General features: G+C 38.5%; 1 protein-coding gene across 5 annotated transcripts in view; it reads left to right on the top strand.

The window, feature by feature from the left end:
• dock4 (dedicator of cytokinesis 4) overlaps window positions 1-24045 on the top strand; it is an 86260-nt gene that overhangs the window by 56262 nt on the left and 5953 nt on the right. For all 5 annotated transcript variants that reach the window (XM_026946453.3, XM_053235421.1, XM_026946452.3 and 2 more), the window contains 28 exons: window positions 1654-1846; window positions 1982-2112; window positions 2647-2781; window positions 3409-3507; window positions 3764-3858; window positions 5150-5225; window positions 5491-5591; window positions 5718-5776; window positions 7334-7482; window positions 9169-9254; window positions 9348-9374; window positions 9548-9643; window positions 9844-9904; window positions 10232-10325; window positions 11698-11846; window positions 12722-12808; window positions 13218-13322; window positions 13607-13748; window positions 14346-14512; window positions 15509-15595; window positions 16550-16726; window positions 19855-19938; window positions 20047-20166; window positions 20255-20382; window positions 21650-21770; window positions 22740-22821; window positions 23128-23252; window positions 23331-23400. In XM_026946453.3, coding sequence (XP_026802254.2) covers window positions 1654-1846; window positions 1982-2112; window positions 2647-2781; window positions 3409-3507; window positions 3764-3858; window positions 5150-5225; window positions 5491-5591; window positions 5718-5776; window positions 7334-7482; window positions 9169-9254; window positions 9348-9374; window positions 9548-9643; window positions 9844-9904; window positions 10232-10325; window positions 11698-11846; window positions 12722-12808; window positions 13218-13322; window positions 13607-13748; window positions 14346-14512; window positions 15509-15595; window positions 16550-16726; window positions 19855-19938; window positions 20047-20166; window positions 20255-20382; window positions 21650-21770; window positions 22740-22821; window positions 23128-23252; window positions 23331-23400 — 3046 coding nt within the window. The remainder of the gene's footprint in view (window positions 1-1653; window positions 1847-1981; window positions 2113-2646; window positions 2782-3408; window positions 3508-3763; window positions 3859-5149; window positions 5226-5490; window positions 5592-5717; window positions 5777-7333; window positions 7483-9168; window positions 9255-9347; window positions 9375-9547; window positions 9644-9843; window positions 9905-10231; window positions 10326-11697; window positions 11847-12721; window positions 12809-13217; window positions 13323-13606; window positions 13749-14345; window positions 14513-15508; window positions 15596-16549; window positions 16727-19854; window positions 19939-20046; window positions 20167-20254; window positions 20383-21649; window positions 21771-22739; window positions 22822-23127; window positions 23253-23330; window positions 23401-24045) is intronic.

Below are 24045 nucleotides of genomic sequence, written 5' to 3'. Positions count from 1 at the left end.
CTATACATGCAATACATGCACATATGCTTTGTATACAGAAGGCTTGTTTACAGTTTTACACTCGCAGCACCCAAACTGCATACTATCACAGTAGTGGATATCAGAATGTTTTTGAGTGTGAGAGAGTGTGTGCCAGTGTGTGTGTTTGTGTGTTTGTTAGTGTGTGTGTGTGTGTTGTTTAGGTATGGCAGCTCTGCGTGCCATAGAAAACAATTCATTTCACACAGCCTGTGTATGTTAATAGCAGCAGAATGTGGCCATATCATCATACACACACACAAACACACACACACACGTTCATTGCTGTTGTAGCAGCGCAGCAGGAGAGCAGATTTCCATTAACACGCCTGAGTGAGTGAAGCATCGTTGGGAACGCAGAACGGATCAACAGCACATGGAGACCACAGGATCGGTGCCAACCCTGCCACCTCACACACTGTGTTTACACATAGGCTTTAGGCAGTATGTGTGCGTGTGCGTGTGTGTGCGTGTGTGTGTGTGTATGAGAAAGCATGCATGTGTTTACGTCTGTTGTTTGAATTTTCCTGCTGAGCACAGTGGGCTTTTTTGCGATTCAGCATCCTGTATGTGTCAGACCCTTGTACCTCCACCTGTAAAGAAATGAAGCGAATATGTTATAATCGAATATGTCTGTATGGTGATTGATCTAAAGCAAATACTTTTATACACAGTATAACTCGTTTAAAGATAAGAAGTGCTGCTTCATTTACTGTTCAGGATGTGAGCGGCCATGTTGATTCGACGTCACTTGCTGAACTCGGGGTTGAAGAGACCGTCCCAAATTCCAGAGTAGCAATTCTTTTTTTTTGTTTGTTTTGTTTTTTTTTTTTACTTTTGATCCACAGTGACACCACATCAACCTTTCTCGTACCTTTATTTTTGCATTTTTGCATTTTAGTATATTATTTTGACGTTATTGTCTCCCATTATTTCCGTATAACCACACGGTCTGGAGTGTCTTATTCCTTACATGTTATACTATCACCTACACAGGCTACCAGTTTCAGTCCTGGGATGCACACAGGACAGTCTTTATACTTACAGTCTTTAGACTTACTGTAACCCCTGACCTTATTTCCATCCACAAGTATAATTCATCCACTACAGTAGGCAGTTCATTTAGTGTCAGGGACTCTCCTTTTTCTCAACACTTTATTCTCCTACTTCATTATTCTTCCTATAATTCTTTTTTCTTTAAACATGCTGATATAATTATATCTTTTGTAATTAATATAGATATTACTGTGTAAGCCTATAATTACTATGTATAGTAAGTACAGGCTTATCAAATAAAAATGAGAGAACATAAGGGCGAGAATGTTAAATGCACAGTAATTATTTTCATTTATGATTTAGTGAAATATTGTTTTCAAAATAAATTGAAAATAATAAACATGCTGGGTTTTGAAAGAGCAAAGAAGCTCTGTTTTGTGTGTAATTATTATGACCTTTAATAAGTGCTTTATTACATCTGGATGCTGACCATACACACTCATCCTGTGAGAGGTATCGCCATAGTAACACATGTAGTGTACTCAGATACACATCTTATTGGTGTCTGATAAACAGTGCGCTTGACCTGTGGACGTGACCTGTGTGTGTGTGTGTGTGTGTGCGTGTATGTGTGTGTAGGCTGTGTTCCTGAGGTCGTTTCCCACTGTGTGCTGTGAGCTGCTGAAGGTCTTTGGTGTCCGTGAGGTGGCGAATCTGGCACGCGACACACTGAGCAGCCTGCCCGCTCTGACGCACACAGACTGCCCCCTGCAGGCCGTGAAGCTGCAGTGCGTGGCCAAGACAGTAGAGAGCCCACTTTATACCAACCCAGGTACACACACACTGATAAAGTGCTTAATATCAGGTTCCTGTGCACAGCAGCTCTGTGACTACTAAAGCACCAGATACAGTGTTCTGTGTTTATGTTTATGTGTGTGCGCGTGTGTGTGTGTGTGTGTCTTTGCAGAGTCGCGATGTGTTCTCCTACCCGTGGTCCTCCATCTCCTCCTCACTTACCTGAAGGAGCAGAAGGAGTTGGTTCTGTGTGCGAACATCCTCACCAGCATGCTGTCTCTCGTCCACAGAGACCCAAACACAGTACGTACAGCGACCAGCTTCACACACCACGTGTCCTCCTACCCAGAATGCACCTGTGTTAGGTGGAGAAGGACTGAGCTTCACCCATGAGCTTAATAGCAAAAAGGGCAAACATCAAAATCAATCGATGATAAATATCACTAAACATCTGTCTTGCTATAATAATAGTAATATATAGTAAATATTGCAATTATAATTATTTGTAATATTTATAATAATAAGAATGATAATCATTATTCATAAATGTATTCCATTAATATTCTCTTAATATTAAAATAAATAATAATATCTTAAACAACAATAACAATAGTAAGAATGACATTGTTTAAATTAATTATATTATTATTGATTAATAAATTATATTTTTTACTTTTATTATTAATGTTTTGCACTTATTATATTTTAATGATATTATTTATTGTTTGTCATGCATTCACTCAAATATTTATTAAGCTTGCTTAGAATTAACACTTTCTGGAAAGTATCAATTACCCAGATATACATTATCTTGTGTGTGTGTGTGTGTTTGTGTAGGAGTGTGTGGCACCTGAAGAGGTGAATGTAATAATGGACAGTCTGTCTGGAGTGTTATTGAGGACGATCCTGGAGGTAACTAACCGTCCCCAGCCAGCTGCCACCTCGATGCGTCTGCAATATCAGGACGTGACAGTGAGTGACACACACAAACACACACACAAACACACACAAACACATACACACCATAACTGTGTCTTACTATCCTTGTGAAGACCTTCCACTGACATAATTATTACTGTAGCTAATTGATTCTTTGCCTACACTTAAATCTCACCCTAACCTCGACCTCAGTAACCAAAAGGAAACCACTTGGTTCTTGCAGTTTTTATAAAAATGCAGTTTTACTCATGAGAACCAGCCAAATGTCCCCACAAGGTCAGTGCTGTCAGATATTTCTATCCGTGTGAGGACTTTTCATCACAAAGACACTCTAGTCACTGAAACACGTGGTGCCGCTTAAGCACATACCAAGACATGAGCAAAATCCAGCACAGAGAATTACTGCTTGTATAATCTGAGGTTAAGCATCGTGTCGGTTAGGCTTCAGCTGTGTCTGGGCATGTGAGGTGTAGCCCTTCACACTAAAAACAGATTCATTTGTCTTCCTTAATAACTCAGTGTGGAAAATATGTTCAGTAACTCACTGTTTCTGTTTCTCACTAAATATATGCTTTTATATCTAGATTAATAAGAAACTGTCAGTATTTTTACAGTAGGATTAGAGACTCTGTGTGTGTGTGTGTGTGTGTGTGTGTGTAGGGTGAGTTTGTGGCCTGTTTGCTGACTCTCCTAAGGCAGTTAAGTGATAAGGACTACCAGAAGCTCCTGAGCCGATTCCCTACAAAAGACGAGCTGGCGGTGAGTCGACTGACTCAATGAAATGATTATGAAAAATAATATATCAAATCATTTATTTTTATTCAGAATGATTATAGCACTGAACTGCTTAAAATGATGAGTAGAGGAAACTTTAATGTCCAATCAGCTTGCTGTCAGTCTGAATAAACTTTACCCACAATACTCTCTCGACTGAATTTTTTTACAATAATAAATTTGTCTTATTGTCATATATCACTCTCATGGGAAACTAAACCTTTTCTTCTTTTTTTTCCAGAATTTTCTTCTACAGCTGTTCACTGTCTTTAGAATACTGATTCGACCGGACATGTTTCCTAAAGACTGGACAGTCATGAGATTGGTCACCAACAAGTAAGCTCATAACACTTGTCTTGGATGGCTCATTCTGATTATATAGATTATATACAGTAGATAATAATATATATCTTGTGTGTGTGTGTGTATATATATATATACACACACACATATTTTGTTGCAGCACTGAATCTTTATGTTTAAAACAGATTTTTATCAGTACAATAATTAAAAAAAACAGATTCAGGGAACGTTATGTTGTGTATGAGCTGTGTTTTTGATGTCACTAGATAAACTTATCAGATATCTAAATGATTTGAGGACAGCATGGGAACATTCAGGTCCATAACCTCTAAGAATGTATTAATTCAGCTAATGTTAGGCAATGTGAACGCATCATGATTGTTATGGTATATTTTGACAGGTTTAGTGACTAATAATAAATTGCTGAGATTATGAAGATGTAATTCTCCACGCCAGTACTGAAATCTACATGAGCTGCCCAAACATGTGGACGTTTCTGCCCAAACATCTGCAATTTCAATACTCCACTTTAATACTATTTTAATTCCCTGATGTTGGTGAACAAATCAGTCACACGTACAGAGTCAGATTTCATCAATATATTTACTTTTCTATCTGAAACATTGGGAATTTAGATGAGGTTGATTCCAAATTGCATATTTATAGATTCTTGCATGTTATAAAGGCAGTTTTAGTGGTTTCCTAGCAATTAGTTTTTACCATTAATTTTAAATGGTTAAAAATTCATGTACTTCACAATCAACTTTAGGAAATTTTTTAATAGGAAAATAATCAACGATGGGCAGTAACCACCCTGAAGTTGTTTATTTTCCAATAACAGCATGTTCCAAAGTGTTTTATTCCTTTTATAACATAGCAATTTGGCATCTGTTACATTTTTTTATTAATCAAATACACGTCATAGTTTTTACCCGTTAATAGTTACATTTAATTTTGTGGAAAATCAATTATATTATATAGGCTATGTATATATACATTTATAATATGTTAAGTGAATAATAGTTAATAAAACAGAAAAAAGGCAGCTTCTTACTGAGAAAACACAAAGCCGTCCTTCTGGAAGACTTTCCCGTGTTGAAAAACTTAAAGCTACAGTTTTACCTCAGACTGTTACAAAGCGCTGATACTGGAGACTCCTTCCGTACATGCTAATTAACCATCTCCTGACAGAAAACTTCACCATATCAACAATTATTTGATTTTCTTTGTTTTGTAACGTCGTGTTTTTAAATGATTATGTCCACCTCTATTAAAATTTCAGAACATTATACACTTGCTGTTTTCTTTTTCATTTTGTTTCCAGTGTGATCATCACCACGGTCCTGTATCTCTCCGACACCCTCAGAAGCAACTTCCTTAATGAGAAATTTGACTTCAAGGTATGAGATAATTGGATTTGTGCGTGATGCATCTGTGCTTGTATGCCTTCGCAGCTTATTTGCAGCTCTTGCGTATTTATCACATCTTTCTTTTGAATGTTTCTTCCTTTCTTTTTTTCTTCCTTCTATTTCTGATGGCATCCGTCAGCGCTTTCTCTCAGACGAAGAGAAGTCACATGACCTTCAGTTACACTCTGAATATGTGTGTCTGCAATGTAATCAGTGATCAGCAGCTCTGTAAATAAGTCTGTCCTTTTTCCTTCAGGTATGGGAGTCCTATTTTTATCTCTCTATAATATTCGTCATCCAGCCGTGTCTTCAGCTCGAGACATTCCCTCCATCCAAAAGGAAGAAAGTTCTGGAAAAGTGAGCAGTTTGCTTTTTGTTGCTTCATCAGAAATACATTTTCATTCAATGATGTAATAATTTCTAAACAGGCACAGAATGTAACTCAGCTTCTTTCAGATCCTAACATTTCCCGTTGTTTTGAAGGTACGGAGACATGCGAGTGATGATCGGGTGTGAGATCTTCAGCATGTGGCAGAATCTGGGTGAGGAAAAAAAAAAACCGGCAGATTACCCACTAACACACCAAACCAGCTGTCAGCTGTAGTTTGTGTGACGCGTCCCATACCTTTGGTCCCAAATGGCCCTAGTTAGTGCCTGTCAGCATCCATTGCACTGACATGGCAGGCTGCAGAGAGAGTTCTCTGATTTGCTGATCAGCTGAGCGAATAAGTATAGCTGAAGAGAAACAGAACTAATGAATGATACACTTGAGGGTACATGTATGCTGTATCAGAATGTTCTTATTAACTTCTGATCATTTACCGTAACTATTTATATTTCTGCAAATGGCTGAGTAGAGCATTTAAACAGATCTGCAGTGCTGTGAAACTTGTTTCTAGGATTCAGGGGTGTCACCACGGCTGCCACTGTTGAAATAAAGCTTGCCAGTAGGGTTGTTACGGTGTCACAGTTTCACGGTTAGTCACGGTGCATGATTAGACTGTTACCTCACTGTTTTCAGACTTTTTCAAAATGCTGATTAAAATGCATTTCTATTTCCATTTCTCATGCCTTTGTGTCTGGCTGCAGCTCCCCAGAAAGTTTGCCCCCACACACACTCTGGACTCACCTTAATCGGACTACAGCAACTCCTAGCATGCTCGTAACATTATCATACACAGCAGCTATCAAAGAACGAAACAATCTCCCCACCAGCTTATAACAGCAACATGATAAATACTGAGAGATTTTATTGTAAAGTCTTTTTCAAAAATTAGAAAAGAGAGACACTTAGAGGATTGAAGCTTTTTGTTTCTTTTTGGGTTTTCGTTATATCTACAAGCATGTGCAAAGAGACTTTTGTACAAAGATTTTGTTATAAAGTTTTATACCGGCTCGTGTGTTTTTAAGGATTAACACCAAACCCTGATGTTTTAAGGCTAGGTTATCAAACAGTGAAAATTTAAAAATATAACACCGCTACTTACCACCCCTTACATAGGGAAACTCTGAAGGCCCTAAATGCAACCTTGTCCTGTACGTAAATAGGTGGTGCCACTGGCTAGCGTGCTTTTTCCTCATTGTCATGCCATGTCTAAAAACCAGGATACACCAAAGGGTTAATATTTTTTTTGGCTACCACTCAAAATGGCTACTACTGCACTTAATAATATGTCAAAATAGTACACCATTTACCAGTATCTATCCTGTTCTACTATTGTGCTATGCTATCTATTGTAGTAATACGTGATTTGGTACACTTATTGAGGGTATTCTACTAGGTTTTCTGTGTTTTTTCATTACAAATATGGACTACTGCTGCCTGATGGTATTGCAAAGTATTTTCCTAAATGCAGTCTGCAGAATGTACAGTATGTTGTAGTTGCTGTAGAGCGTTCACAGAAGACCTGAGGCAACAGGAAGGTGATTATTGGTTGGCATCAGTTGGCACTAGTACTTCCACATGGCCTGTCTTTAGTGTCTAATAGAGTGACACATGCAAACGGTATACTCTTTGTGTATACTGTATGCTGAAACTTCCTCATCTCTTCAGTACATGCAGAATAAAACCAAGGCTCTGTTCTCTTTTGGCTCTCTAGGAGACTATAAAGTGAATCTGATCCCTTCTCTGATTGGGCCGTTCCTGGAGGTGACCCTGGTGCCACAGCCTGACCTGAGAAACGTCCTCATCCCTGTCTTCCACGATATGATGGACAGCGAGGAACGCCGCAGTGGCAACTTCAAACAGGTGATGACCTCACTGTGACCTTGCACATGACATCACTGATCGAGCAAACGGACACGCTTCAGACTCATAAAACAGCCTTGCTAATGAAGAAATCATCTTTCCAAGTCAAGTAAATCGTTATATGAGCACGGGTTAGCCAGATATCACTTCAGACTAATCAAAATGCCAACAGTGGTGACTGTGTTTCAAAAATGAACGCAAACATTTGCTCAGTTTGTGGTTATTATTTAAGGATCCATTATTTAAAACTGACCCGAATCAAGTTTCTGAGCTATTTCAGAAAGCCTTGTCTGAAATTCTAATATGAATTTTCTGTTTACTCACCATTTGCTTCAGTTTTTAATTTTTAGTTATTTTGCAGTCACATATTTCGTTTAATTGGTAACATATATTTAAGAAAAATCTATTTCCTAATAACCACAGTCTAAACATTTTGAGTTGAGTTTAATACTGCAATGCTGCAACGCAGTAGAATTGTCCGGGTTCCTCTCTGCGCTGTCAATCAAAGCAATGCTAGGTGATTACAGATATCAATAATTAATAGCTCATCTATAATTGAGCACTCGGTTTCCTCCAAGCGACCTTGCATGAGCAGCGGTTTGAAAACATGCAGCTGATTTATGCACCTCTGAGGAAGCCGATGTTTTCCTTTTGGATTGGTATCTATCAAATTTGGTTAAAAAATTTAAAGCAGTTAATAAATCAATGCAATAAATGTTATTTCTTTCATCTGTTTAATTACTAATACCTCTTACTTAATCATAGCTAATATTTTACTTGTATTAACAAGGAAGGTTTTGTTCTAGTTGGCACAAAACCACGAGGCACGTTCAGTTGTGTAGCGCATTTCATACACAAAAGCCTTATTCAGATGGGATTAAATTGGCATGGTGTGTCATTCCACCATTTCCAGGCACTCGTTTGGGATTTTATTCCATCCGGATTGGCCATGCCAGCTTTTTTTCTCCCTCTGTCCTTGAGAAAATTACACACCAAATGAACTAGTGTTTTTATCTATCTCTGTGGCGGTCTCGTAACTGTAGTTCTCTGGCAAGCAGATACTGCCTCTTGCACTGGGAAAAAAGTTTTTTGTCTGGTGCTACTTCAAAATCTACTCCCAACAAAAACTTCCCACACTGAGAAATCAGAAGAGCATAATCTCTCAGGCTGATTAAAATGGCTATTACAATGATAAGTGAAGGTATAAAGCCAATTTATGTTCACATATTCCATAATATTATTAATTTTAGTGTAGTTAGTCAATCATTTTTTGTTTTCTAGACATAAATGAATGAGAGGTTTGTATTGCTGTCAGCTCCTGAAATTCTAACATTAGATGGTGTCAAATAAATAAATATAATCACAAATGAGCCAATCATTTTCTATTTTCAATCCATGAACGTACATAAAACAACATATGACCATATGTGATGCAGGTCACTCTTCTTGCGTTAGTTTATTCAAATGTGAGAGTTTTATTGTGTAAAAATATTAAATGTTGTGTAAGGATGTTTGACGTCACCCAGTGAAAGTAATCACATCCAAATAGGGCTAAAGCCAATTCAGTGTGACTTACACAGTCATTAATGCAAACATTCGTTACATAAAATATAAATAAAGAACAGAATATAGAAAGGTAAGAGTGCAATATATCTATTCATCGTAAACCCTTATCTCTGTCTGCAGGTGGAGGCGAAGCTGATAGACAAGTTGGAGAGTCTGATGTCAGAGGGTAAAGGAGACGAGACCTACAAGGAGCTCTTTAACAACATGTGAGAATCTGATTACTGCTGAAATTTCCTCACATACAGTCTTGTGAAAATCAATGCACTAAAACTAGTTTCCTGTTAATGTTTCTGGAGCAGAATACCGCTGTTTGGTCCGTATCCGAGGTAAGATACCCAACATACTGCCATATAGCATTTTAAACATAACGGATTACTGGTTACTTAAATAAATAATAACATATGATTCATTGCCGTATCATAGAACGTAAGTAATGGCCTGTTACTGTGAGATGCTTTAAATCGTGTCACACTGCTTTGTTTTGTGTTTTGTGCCGTAGCCTGCTGAAAAAGATCGAGAGAGAAACATGGAGAGAGAGCGGAGTGTCTCATATAGCCACAGTTACACGGCTTATGGAGAGATTACTCGATTACAGGCAATAACACATTGCTCACACACAGACACACACACGCATTTTAACACACAAGCTCATAAACCTAAAAAATGTTCTGTAAGAGCCTAATCTGTCACAGACTGTCAGAAAACTGGGTTTATGGAGCTGTTTTAGCAAATAACTCTTCCTCTCTCTCTCTCTCTCTCTCACACACACACACTCCCTCCATCTGTGTGTTTCAGGGACTGTATGAAGATCGGAGAGGTTGATGGGAAAAAGATTGGCTGTACTGTCAACCTGCTGGTAAATAAGACTGCTTTCCTGCTTATTAGTCTGTTTGCTCTGCCTGCTTCAGTGACATCACTGACACTTTTTTGGTTTCTTCAGTTTCATAAAACACTCATTAAGAGACTTAAACACACACATACAAACACACTATGTTACTATTTATTTTAAAAATGATGAATTATCCACATTTTATCAGCATACCAACTTCTGCAATATGCTGAAACTTGTTAAAAATATTAATTCTGGCAACGTTACATAAAATGATATGTTATGATTGAATGCTATTTTATGATTAATATTATTTCGTCATTTATTAAGAACTGGTTCCTTCTGCTCTATTAGAACTTCTACAAGACGGAGCTGAATAAAGAGGAGATGTACATCCGCTACATCCACAAGCTCTATGAGCTCCACCTTAAAGGCCAGAACTACACAGGTATCTCACGAAATTCACTGCCTGAGTGAAAAGGATTTGGGCTACTGGATCACTGGATACTGTTTTTTTTTTTACAGTTTTAATCAACTTATTATTTTTTATTGATAGGACAAATGTTAAAAAAGTATTAAAATAATGTTTAACATAAGCACACAGATCTGTGTGAAGTGTGTGGGGTTGGTTTCTTAATTTCTAGTTTATTAAGTCATTAAGCTTAACTTACTTTTTTAACGTTAATTTCACATGAAAACGGGGAGCAAAACCTCGCTATGAAAACTCATGTATTATGTTTATACAATACCTACATTATATTATATTTGTTATATGATATTGTTATATGATATATATATATTATGTTATATGATATTTCATGTTATGTTGTTATCTTATGTTACTTTATGTTGTTACATTATGTTATGTTATGTTGTTATCTTTTGTTATGTTGTTATGTCGTGTCATGTAAGGAATAACACAATACGGACCTGCTGTTATACAAAAATAATCATATAACATAAAGGTTTGAAGTGTGCAATACCGCTTATATCACAGCCAAAAGTTACAATCTTTAATTTATTAATGAACAATACGTCACTCTTTTTAACGGTTTATACTTAGATTTCATGTTCAGCAGGATGTTAGTTCCTGTTGTCACTTACAATAAATAAACAGTCATCCTCTCACCTAGATCATCTTCTCTCTCTCTCTCTCAGAAACATGTGTCTCTGTTTGTCATTTTATAGAAACCAGAAAGTCTTCCCTGTGCTGGGAAACTTTACAGAGCACTGTGACTGTTACATACACTGACACCCGAGATTCCTTCCATAAATGTTAAATAAATGTCTCCTAATAGAAACCATCACCACATCAACAATATACATTTTTCTTTGTAAACACATTTTTTTAAATGTGTTTATTATTAGTTTTAGATTATGTGCACTATCCACCATACATAAGCGCCTGTGAATGAGCTGTTACCATAGAAACAATAACATATTAGAACAAGCGTATTATTATAAAGCTTTCATTCATGCTAATGCCGGAACCACCATCCGAGCCGTGTCTAAAATAATGCGCACCTTCTGTGACCAATCAGATCACAGAACTACGCTGTGGTATAAAATTATAAATTATATATACTGTGTTCTGCTCTACTCTATTATATTCTGTTATATTATATTGTAGAATAGCATCTATTTCTGGATAGTGCGTCACACTTTTTTTCATTTTACCTTATTTGAGTGATTTTATTGTGCCTTTTATTCATACATCTGCTGTATTTTCCCCATAGTAAAGTTGCTTTGACAGAACTGTAATTGTAGAAAGGTTTAAATCTGTGTGTGTGTGTGTGTGTGTGTGCGTATGTGTGTTTCAGAGGCAGCCTACACTCTGCTGCTGTATGATGAGCTGTTGGAGTGGACAGAGAGGCCGCTGAGAGAGTTCCTCACCTACCCCATGCAGAGCGAGTGGCAGAGAAAAGAGTGTTTACATCTCACCATCATCCATAACTTCGACAGGGGGAAGGTCAGCCCTCTCTCTTGTCTCTGTCTCACTCTCTTTCATTCTTTGTCTCTCGCACTCTCAAAATTTGTTTTGGAAAACAGAACTTCCTCTGAGAAACATATAGCAAGCTGCCACATCTTTTCAAACTGCTGCTCATTCTTTGTCACAGGGTAGCGTAACACACTAGTAGGAAAGTGCTATCTTCTCTCTTCCTCATACATGAGCTTAGAGACACCCATGATAGGCTGGTGTTGCTGTGATTGACAGCAGAAAGCCATCCCTCCCACCCACAGAGCACTGCTAGTTTTGACTCCCAGCCATGGAGGGATGTGGCATCGTCAGGAATCAAACTCTGATCATAGGATGAACACCTTTCACTTGCATCAGTTTTAATTGACTCTTTGTCAGAGATCAGAGGAGGACACAAGTGCAGGTACTCAATGCTTTTAATAAACTTGACAAACAGAACAAAAATGTGATCCAAAAACAGTCAGAAAACAGGCAAGGGTCAGGCAATGAACAAACATCATCAACTAGGGCTGGCAAGATCAAAAATGTAAGTATCAGAACAAGGTCAAAACCAGAGAAAATGAATAATGTCACAAACAGCCTGACAACGACTGGCACTAAGAGACACAGAACGTATACTTTCGCAGTGAGTGTATGGTGTGAGAGATCTTTTAACTGTGAGTGTAGCTGTGATGGTAATTGAGTCCAGGTATGTGATCAGTAATCAGGTGAGAGAGTCTGGGTGTTGTAGTCCTCGGCGACCAGGATAAAGCGCTTACTGAATGAAAGAATGAATGTATAAAGTCATTATAAGTTAATATAATCATCTTATAATAATGCAGTATTGCCTTTATTACTCAACTAAACTGAGCTGTTATGACTTGCAGTGCTGGGAGAACTGTATCATCCTTTGCCGAGAGCTGGCCAATCAGTACGAAGCTTACTACGACTACAGGAACCTGAGCAAAATGAGGGTGAGTGAATCATTTTTCAGCTTTCCTGGAGTAGTGTGTCCTTTCCTTGAGGCAGATTTGTTCTCTTATATTTTTAACTGTACCTAATTGTGCAGTAGGGCTGCAATTTCAGAGTGATTCATTTTTTTAATGGAAATCACGCTTTCCTCATTATCCCTCTCTCCTTCTGCTAATTTGCATTATGAATTATTCCCCAAAAATTCTAACAAGACTGACCTGTTTCTGCAGACTCTAGGCTGTTTAATAATAAGGCACTATACTGAAAATCTAATTATTCAGGATTGATCAGTTTTTATGGTGTACTTATTAATTTCTTATTAATTAATTAAATCGTAATTCGTCATCTTTATGAGTTATTTATTTGTGCAGCTTTAAGTGTGAGTTTTTATTTGGGTGATTTTTTTTCCAGCTGATGGAGGCTTCTCTCTATGATAAGATAATGAATCAACAGAGGCTCGAACCGGAGTTCTTTAGAATTGGGTTCTATGGCAAGAAGTTCCCCTTCTTCTTACGGGTAAATATTACTAGATGATGTAAATATAGCTGTGTTATAAGTAGAAATGCTGGTTCGCCGTTTCATCCATGTGCATCTCTGCATGTGTGTATAACATGGTATAGTGGCCGTATACCGTTTTTGCAGTTTCACGTTTAACCCACTAGGTGGTGGGTTTCACCAAGCAGTGATCCTTGTGTCTTAACTTAGAGCTCGTGGAGAGGATGTATTAGTCATCGCTTCAGTGAGAACCTTAGTGACTCAGACCTCTCATTTTCACTTGTGTGTGTGTGTGTGTTGTGCAGAATAAGGAGTTTGTGTGTCGGGGGAACGATTACGAACGGTTGGAGGCGTTTCAGCAGAGGATGCTGAGTGAGTTTCCTCATGCCATCGCCATGCAGCACGCCAACCAGCCCGACCAGACCATACTGCAGGCCGAGGCGCAGTGTATCCTCTGCAAAATCGCACTCAAACGCTCACACGTACACATACAGTCAGCGGCCACTTTAATAGGAACACGTGTGCCCCTGCTCACTCATGCAATTATCCAATCAGCCAATCATGTGGCAGCAGCACAATGCATAAAATCATACAGAATTATGCGAGAAACTAGAAGCATCCCGTGAGCAGCAATCTGCAGGCAGAAATGGCTTAAATTAAGGGATAAATTCACATATTTACAATATATTTTTTGTGAATCCATTTATTTCTGTAAAGCTGCTTTGTGACAATGTCCATTGTTAAAAGCGCTATACAAATAAAATTGAATTGAATTGAATTGAAATGGCTTGTTAAACGAGAGAGGACAGAGGAGAATGGACAGACTGATTTGACCAAACTGACCAGTTGAAGATTGGAAAAAGGTCAGGTGATATTTTCCTAATCTTCAGCTGTCCACTTTTCCTGAGCCTGTGTCCACTGTAGCCTCAGCTTCCTGTTCTTGGCTGACAGGGGTGGAACCCGATGTGGTTCCAATCATGGCCTGAATGATTTTATTGATGGAGTGCGTGTGTGTATAATGTTCCTTAAGTGACTCTGGCTCAGACCTGCAGATCTACGCGGTCACTCCTGTCCCAGAGAATCAGGACGTGCTGCAGAGAGACGGAGTGCCCAGTAACATCAAGAGCTTCTACAAGGTCAACCATATCTGGAGGTTCCGCTATGACAGACCCTTCCACAAGGGTACTAAAGATAAAGAGAATGAGTTCAAGGTGGGGCACACACACATACACACACACGCACACAGGCACACACACACTCACATAAAAAACACATGCACATACACACACACACACACACACACAAGCACACACTCTCTCTTACACACGCACACAGACACAGTAACAAACAAACACACACACACACACACAAAAAACACGCATACACACATACGCGAATATGCAAACACAAGCACATACACACATACACACACACAAGCACACACTCTCACACACAAACACACAAACACACAGAAGCACAAACATGCATACAGACACATTCTCTTACTCTCTCTCTCTCACACACAAACACACACGCCACAGACATACATACACAAGCACAAACACGTACACAGACACAAGAAAACATGCATACACACAGGCACATGAATACACACACGCCCTTAACAAATAGTGTAGTTGTAAACACATACACACAACCACACACACACACACACAAACACATACACGTATACTCACACACACAAACGCACACACACTGTCTGTCTCATAAACACACACAGACACAGACACACAAACAAATATGCATATATACACACCTAGCCAAACTAACTGCAGTTGTAAACACTCACACAGACACACATTCATACACAGACAAACACACACAAACACACACACAACACACAGCGATGTAAGAATAAAGACTTGGTCTTCTTTGTTGTCTGGGTGTCACCTCAGATCTAGTGTCTACTTTCCTCTGCTTTTTTTGGGGTTTAATTAAACAGTGTGAGGTTTTTTGTCCAATCCATCACATCCACACACACACACACACACACACACACACTGCACTGGTCTCACGCTCAAACTCAAACACTCAGAGACATTTCCAGCACTTCCTGTTTCTAAGCACATGCTGGCCATCTTATGACACTGAAATATAGCACTGGAGTTAAAGGTCCTCCACTCTGTCTGCTCTATAAGTGATGACTGAGATTGTGTGTGTGTGTGTGTGTGTGTGTGTGTGTGCAGAGTCTATGGGTGGAGAGGACCACACTGAGTCTGGCACAGAGTCTCCCAGGCATATCTCGCTGGTTCGAGGTGGAGAAACGGGAGCTGGTGAGAGCCCAAAATCTCCTGAACTCTTCCTTTTTGCTTTTCATCTGCAAATCTGTGGAGAAATAAAAATACACAGACATTTTATGACATCATAAAGTCACATTTTTTTTGGGGCCACAGATTAAATAAAAACATTTTCGACATAATCTTTATCTGTTGCATCTGTAGCATACAAACACATTTCAGCATGTTTCCCTGAACTGGGAAAAAACAGAAATCCCACTCAGAATTCACTTTCAATGAAAATATAATAAGCATTTGTTGAATTCCATCAATAAATGTTTAAAATATGTATCTAAAAATCTACAGTGTCTTGCATAAGTATTCACACCCTAGAATGTTTACCCATTTTGAACTGGGACTGAAATGGATTTAATTGAGATTTTTACCATTTGATTCACACACTGTCTAAAATGTGTCAAACTTATTAATTAGACAGAAAAAAAGCAGACATTTGTAGGTTGCATAAGTATTCACCCCCTCTGTGTGTAGAGACATTCCAAAATAAATAAAGCTTGGAAAGAAGTAACAGAGATTGTTGTATAAAGCTAGTACAATGTATGTAGCTACTACAGATAGCTCGCATTGCTAATCTGCCAGTAAAACTAGTACGAAGCCTAGCATTTAAAAATAAAAACATCTTGTTACTTGCTAGTCGGAGTGTAGGGTCTGCCAATACAAGTTACAAGTAAACATGATTTCTGCTGTTTTCTCAGCACAGGCAAACATGTCAGTTCTTGTCATTGATATGCTACAGATATGTAGATAGAAATTAATTTGAAAAAAATGTATATATTATTTCTTCAGTTATTGCTGGAATATGGCCATCAAAGCAAAAGTCCAGTACCAGGCTCAGTCCATCATTAGCACAGTCACTCTGAACTCTCCTGAATGGATAATCATTAAAAATCCAGGATGTCCAAGGCCGGTGTGTGAGCTGTGTGTGCTCTGCAGGTGGAGATGAGTCCTCTGGAGAACGCCAGCGAGGTGATTGAGAATAAAACCCTGCAGCTGCGTACGCTGATCGCGCAGTGCCAGACGCGGCAGATGCAGAACATCAACCCGCTTACTATGTGTCTGAACGGGGTGATCGATGCCGCCGTGAACGGAGGACTCGCTCGCTACCAAGAGGTACCACCACCTCTCTCCATCTCACCCCACGCTTCCTGCATTCCTTTATTTATTTCTCCTTTATTCATCCGGTGAGTCCCGCTGAGACTCAGAATCTTTTCTGCACTAGAATCCTGGCCAAGCCTATTAATTAGCAACTGACTAAACACCAAAACACAATGAACACAGGCAGCGTTAAGATACTAATCAGAGCAACTGAACTTATAAACTTTGTATGATTCGAAGTTAATAAAATGCAGATGAAAAATTTTCTAAGCTTTTTAAAGAAAACCAGATAGAAAACATTTGATTTAAAATGCATGTGTAGAGCCATGGACAATAGTTTGGTTGACCATCAGATCTTCTTTGATGATAACTTTATTATAAACTTATATAGAGAATAAAACTTTTTGGCTGTTGGATTAGCAGCAGCTTTAAACATCAGGTCTTCACTTCGAGTACAGTTCTGCTTTTATTCATTCAGCACTCTGGTCTCTAGAGAGACTGTTAGTTTAAAGCAAATGAAGGCTTAACCTAGACTCTGAACCAGACAGGCTTCATATATATATATATAAAAAGATTAATAGACTGTTTGATTGAACTAAAAATTAAAATTTGGGATAATAATATGTGATTTCATTCAAGAGACCATCTTTATGGTTTTACAGAATAGCTGTATTCAGTGCTGTGTGACGTATTTACTGCTTTCTGATGTGCAGTGGTTACTCAGTGCTTGTGGCTCTGGGCTACTGATCAGAAGGTCATGAGTTCAAGCCCCAGCACCGCCAAGCTGCCACTGTTGGGCAATTGAGCAAGGCCGTTAACCCTCTCTGCTCCAGGGGCGCTGTATCATGGCTGACCCTGCGCTCTGACCCCAATTTCCTAACAAGAAAAGAATTTCACTATCGGGCAGTTGTGGCTGAGTGGTTAGGGCTCTGATTAGAAGGTCGTGAGTTCAAGCCCCAGCACCACCAAGCAGCCATTGCTGGGCCCTTAACTATTTCTGCTCCTGGGGCACCATATGGTCATGGCTGACCTTGCGCTTTGACTCCAACTTCCTGACAAGCTGGGATAAGTGAAGAAAAGAATGTCAGTGGAATGTATCTGTGACAAATGAAGGCTTTTTTCTTCTTCTTCTTTCATTCTTCCTCAGTCAGTTTCATTTCATTGTTTATCAAAAACGAATACTGTTCTGTTTCGACAACAGGATTGCATAATTATTCACTAATAAATGCAAATGAATCAAAGCATTAGTGATGCTAACGTATACACAGCGTGCGTAGTCAATATCATGTGTTTACATTGTGAATTTAACATTGTGTGATGAGTATATTATATTATATATGTTGCTCTTAAATCACCTAACTATATGCCATTACACTGATTTAAAAAAAAACTGCAGCAGATGGTGTATACATTCAAACATATTTTTTATTTCATACTGTAAAGGGCTAATTTGAGAAAATGTGTTCTTGAATAAGTATCAATTGAGTAAAATCTGCTGATGAAATAAGTACAGTTATTAATAAGGAGCTGAGCCTCTCATACTGAGGTTATATATACTCATTTGCACTTCAGCATATTTGACAAGAAGCCTTTGCAGGCCAAGTGAATGGAAGTGAAGATTGTGTTTGCTGCGTGTGGGTGAAACCTGTAAAAAGCCTGCCGTGGATATTTAATGACTATACTTTACCCTCTCACACTATAGAGTATTAGACAGTTGCCAGGCAACAGAGTGTTAGCCTATCATGTGCTTGCCTGGAGCAATTAAAAGGGAAGTGCTGTCGGAAGGACTCCCAGCATGCACCACAGAGGGTTGAGACATACAGATCTGCTGTATACACTGAGAGCGGATGCTTCTAGCTTTGCATCAGTGGCATTCTGGAGATCAGGCCTTAGAGGTGATAAAGCGTTAGCATTGTTGCACATGTTTATTACTGAACATAGTTATGAAACGTGGGTGTTTTAAGAGATGAGTTAAATGTGCACATTGGGGATTTAATAGTGAAATTGCACACATCAGATGTAACTACAGTCTTAAGTGCTATTCAGTTGACTAAAGCCCATTTTTCTTGCATGATATTGGATAGAGAAACTAAGTCCAGTGCCACTGTCTGAAAGTATGATGCAACCACAGTATGTCATATTGAAATTCATGTTTTGGGCTGTAAATGCACTGAAAATAGCTATGGAATGCCATTCAAGTCTGATAGTAAATACAAAAATATAGCACTGTTAATGAATTAATAGTATGATCCCTTTAAAATGAACAAATAATTTTCTTCCATGCACAAGAGACTAGAGGAGACAGCATCTTAACCTCTGACATTGCTTATTCCAATGATATTTTTTTTAGGGTTATGAATTAAATTAAAGTGAGCTGTAAGGGTAGCAGATGAGTGCTTGGTCAGCTTAAACTTCAAACCGTGGCCATGTTTTCTTTACAGGAGAGCTGGATTATCAGCAACATTGGCATTATTTTTATTAATTCAACAACTTAAAAGGGCTGCTGAACACAATATAAAATAATAAAATGTAAAACAATAGGATGTGCTGGATCAAGTGCTATTCTATTTTAATGTTAAATTAAACCAAATTTGCAGTGATTTATGTGATCATTTCAATTAAGACTATACAGGCAGCAATATATTTGTAATATACTAGAATCCTATTAGATTTACTTCAATGCTGGCCATCTTCTCATTCATATATATTTGCATTAGTCTTTTTATTTTTAAAATTGCTTCTATATCATATTATATTTCACATGCAAAGGAAAGAGCATTATTAACTTCTTCAGTTCACATTTTCTATCCCTGATCTTTTCAGCTGTAAAGGCAAGTTCTTACAGTTTTTAAAGGCTGTGGTGTAGATGTTATTGAAAAGCTCCGTCTCAGACACTCTGGCAACCTCAGAGGCATGAATTACACACAGGTGATTTGCATATGAATGGCACACTGAGAAAATTGACTCAAGCAGGTGCTTAGGCCATCACTGAATACGCGTAACTTTCCCCACGTAAATATTGACGTAACTTTTGGAGTCGCTGACTCTGCCCCACAGTGACTCTACTCTGGGTATTCGCTTTCCAGTCAAGGTTTTCTTTTCACTAAAGTGTATTTGCAGCATTTCACATATGTTGTTTTCAGGCGTTCTTTGCAAAAGATTACATTAACAATCACCCGGAGGATGGCGATAAGATCACCCGTCTCCGAGAGCTCATGTTTGAGCAGGTAATGTTAGCTACACAAAAGCAATTCCATGCACTTTGGTAGATAAAGTTGGTTAGCCGTGCATTTGATTTCATCTTGATTCTAACACATGTCTACTCCCTATCGCAGGCACATATTCTGGAGTATGGCTTGGCTGTACACGAGAAATTCGTTCCACAGGACATGCGTCCTCTGCACAAAAAACTCATCGACCAGTTCCATGTGATGCGATCCAGTCTGGGCATACAGGTCAGTCTGGACAGATATATAACGTCCACGTACAGTATATGCAAGAATTAGTGAAATAAGCAACATGGTTTCATTTTCCTCTCGGCAGCCGCAGGAGTTTCCTGCGTACGTGCGTGTCAGTCCTCTGCATTTTGCCAATGGCAGTCCTCGAAACTGCAGGACTCCTGTTCCTAATGCCATCAGTCCAGACGGAGGACGAATAGTGGCGCGGCGCAGGTGTGTGTTCATATCATGTCTGACAATGAAGCTCAAGCTTGACTAATATGTTAGCTTCATTAACAGCAGACATGTCTTGATCGAAAATATTATTCAGTCAACAGCAATTAAAAGGCAACTCAATTAAGACTAACAACACACACTTTTTTTTTTTTCAATTTTAAATGTAAAACAGTGCAGGCTAATGTACAGCCCGATTTCTTTACATTTCTTCGTTAACAAATCCTGTTTAACAAAACCATGAAACCATAACTAATGGTTCTTATAAAATCTTAGACTTTACCAGGCCATTAATGCAACAGAAAGAACAACAGAAAGATGGTGTCACACGGATTTGGTCTTTTTTTTCTAAAATATTACATTTTCTTGCCATTTTTAAAGCCTTAACAAACTAAATTCTTCAAATTCACCTGGAAGATTTTTTATTAATTTAATATTATTTTCTGTAATATATTTTTGGTCTGTAATAAAATATTTGAATATCATGACACATGATATTGATCGTTTTTTTTACCAATCACGTCACCTCCTGGTGCTGGCTGCATCCTAAACTGCCTACTAGTGCATTAAATAGTATATCAAACTGTTCTGCAGTTTGCAACATAGAATTTCCTAGAAAATAAATCTCTGCCATGTTACTGCTGGTTTGAGCAGGCAACGGACGGCTAAAATGGACACTGTAATGGGTAATTGCACTGCTTCTGAAATTTTCTCTAAAATATTGGTCATGCTCAAGCTCCAGAGTTTATGCCAATGAAATCTCATTCTGAAAATCATCTCTAAAACATAAATCTGGTTTTTAATCCTGATTTGTCTTGTTCATTATAAAATTCATGCAAGCTCAGAAAGTTTGAGGCTCAACTTTTATTAAAAAAAGTTATAATCTTAAAGTGAATCACGTCATAGAGATGGACAGATACACTCTGCGTAAACATGGTACTAAACTTCACCTTTACTTGTTGCTGGGGTGGTACCCTGAAGGGTAAATCTTTTGTTGCTTTAATATGTTTTTTTTAATCTGTAAATGTCTACTTTTAAAAATTATTTACTGTACATAAATAAACCATAATGAGTTTTTAGAGCAAAGCTTTAAAGGTAGACTACATGCACATTTCTAGGTAAAAGATAAATACTAAAGGTACAAAATATGCACCTTTAAGCGTACCACTCCAGCAACAAGGAATGGTACAGTTTAGTACCCTTTTTCTGAGAGTGTCCAGAAAAAAGGTCTATTAGCATTGGGTCTCATGTGTCTCTTCCGTTCCAGCCCCCTCAGTTACCCGGCTGTCAATCGCTACTCGTCATCCTCACTGTCATCACAGGCCTCCAACGACGTGAGCAACATCACAGGCCAGTCAGAGAGCTCGGATGAAGTCTTCAACATGCAGGTGTGTGTTGCAGGATTTCTGTCGTTATCAGGGATAAAAATTACTTGAGCTTCATTAGTCAGCAGTTAACTGGAGATGCTAAAAGGAAATCATAGAAAATGATATCAGTGTTTAATGGGAGCACGGTTTTATTGAATTGAAAAACTCCATAGGCTAACGTTAGACGATGTCATTAAAAAACTTCGAAACGCAAAATCAATTTGGTTTTATTTGTTCAACAGAGAACTGAAGAATATCAAAAATATTGATCTGTAAATACGGTTCTTGTGCAGTTAGAGGGGCATCACATTATCCTATGATATAAATTATGTAATATATTTATAATATATATAATATAAACTATAAGACCTACTACTAGGCATTTTTTTTCTTATAACCAGTGATGATAATAATAATAAAAAAAAAAATTAACATAAAGAAACAGTGGCTTACACATACTATTGCACCAGAATGTATACACCTGAAGTGTTCCTTACAACTATAATGAAAATGACATTAGACAGTTCAGATCTGAGTTGTTGTTTACTGGAAAGGCGTTCAGTCTATAGCAGCGATCAAACAATTAGCTTTCAACATCTTATGATAGTCTTAGTGATTTATAACATCCACAGTGGTTATGCCCAGTGTGTTCCCCTGGTAATCCCCTGGTTCCAGCCAGAGTATGCACCCCAAACCCCAATTAGTTACTGAGAACTGGGATAAGGACCAGTTCTCGGTGGAAGAGGACACCTAGTGTGACTTAAATCAGCTGCCTTGTTAGTGATCACATTGTGGTTTTCTTTTATTCAGCAAATCACCCAGAGAAGTTTCAGTATATAGCATGTGTGTATAGCATACCCACAGTCTTCTGCTGAATCTACCAGATCTTATAAAATAGTTGTGAAAACTAGAATTTGCTTTCAGAGACTTATGGATGAAGTTTCATAGTTGACATGTTGACCTGCTCGTTACCTGTTTTTCTTGCCACAGCCAAGTCCGTCTACCTCAAGCCTCAGCTCGAACCACTCCGGCTCTCATAATGTGAACAACTCAGCTCCCTCAAGCAATAGAGGTGAGTGTATGGATGCATGGAAACATCCCATACTGTGATTCATCAAGCTTCAGCATAGCAAACTATAGAGAAACTTCACTGTGCTAAATCTTTTATATGTCATCATCAGTTAGCATTCTGAGCTCCTAGAGTTAGCGTATTTTTACTGCATTTGTACTGCCCTCCTCTCTCTCAGACTACATTCCTCTTTGCGGTTGGCAGGTTTCTTTGTTTATCTTGTGTGATGAATGAACAGGATGCTGTTTTGTCACCTGGTCCTATTCTCCTGCCTTTTAAACACTCTTAGCACTCACCTCTTCTCTGTAGATTCTCTTCCATCAGCGTCTCCACTGCCGTTGGACAAACACAAGCATTCGAAAGAGAACGCATGTCTCTCACCCAGAGACCGACTGTGCAGTGGTGTTTTCTCCAACCCTCTGGACCCTACACAGGTGAGCCGAGTAGGAAAACTCTTTCAGGTAAGCAGCTGTGTGAGCTGTTTATGACCCGTTTCTGTGTCCCTCTTGCAGAGGATGATGCCATTCCAGATAGACGCAAGTCTGCCACGCTGTGAGGCCAGTTTCCCCACAGCAGAAACTGGTATGACTCCTGCTTTAACTCAGAACATATTAAATCCCATACACAGTACTGTGCAAAAGCCTTAGCCATGATAAAGCTTTTAGAAAATTTTTGCTTAGATGTTTATTTTAGGGCAGCACGGTGGCACAGCAGGTAGTGTTTCCACCTCACAGCTCCATCCAGGTTCTATCTTGAGCTCTGGTTACGTTCTGTGCAGAGTTTCTGTGCATGTTCTCCTCGTGTCCATGTGGATTTCCTCAGGGATCTCCAGGTTTCCTCCCAACTCCCAAAATGGCTTTGATAAATTGCCCCTAGGTGTGAATGAGTGTGTGAATCAAATTTTAGGTTTCCAAACACAGATTTTCTAGAAAAGTCCATTTTACAGAGAAAAATTTAACTTATTAAATAATAGAGCACTTTTAAAGCTAAAAAAAAATAATGGATGATTTGGAATGATCTGCAGAAACAAGAGAAGCGCTTGCAACAGCCAGAGTCTCTGGCCAGCCGATTTCTTTATAAAACTGCACAGCAGTGTATCTTAGAGAACTGATACAGGGGTAAAGGCAAAGACTGGTGATGCCTCATACTGATTTGATTTCATTTATTACTCTTTACTGCTATTTGCATTTTTATATTTAAAAACATTTTATATAATATTTTTGAATG

Source organism: Pangasianodon hypophthalmus, chromosome 7 (genome assembly GCF_027358585.1).
Source record: "Pangasianodon hypophthalmus isolate fPanHyp1 chromosome 7, fPanHyp1.pri, whole genome shotgun sequence".
Classification (NCBI taxonomy): domain Eukaryota; kingdom Metazoa; phylum Chordata; class Actinopteri; order Siluriformes; family Pangasiidae; genus Pangasianodon; species Pangasianodon hypophthalmus.
This window is presented reverse-complemented; position numbering and strand designations above follow the sequence as displayed.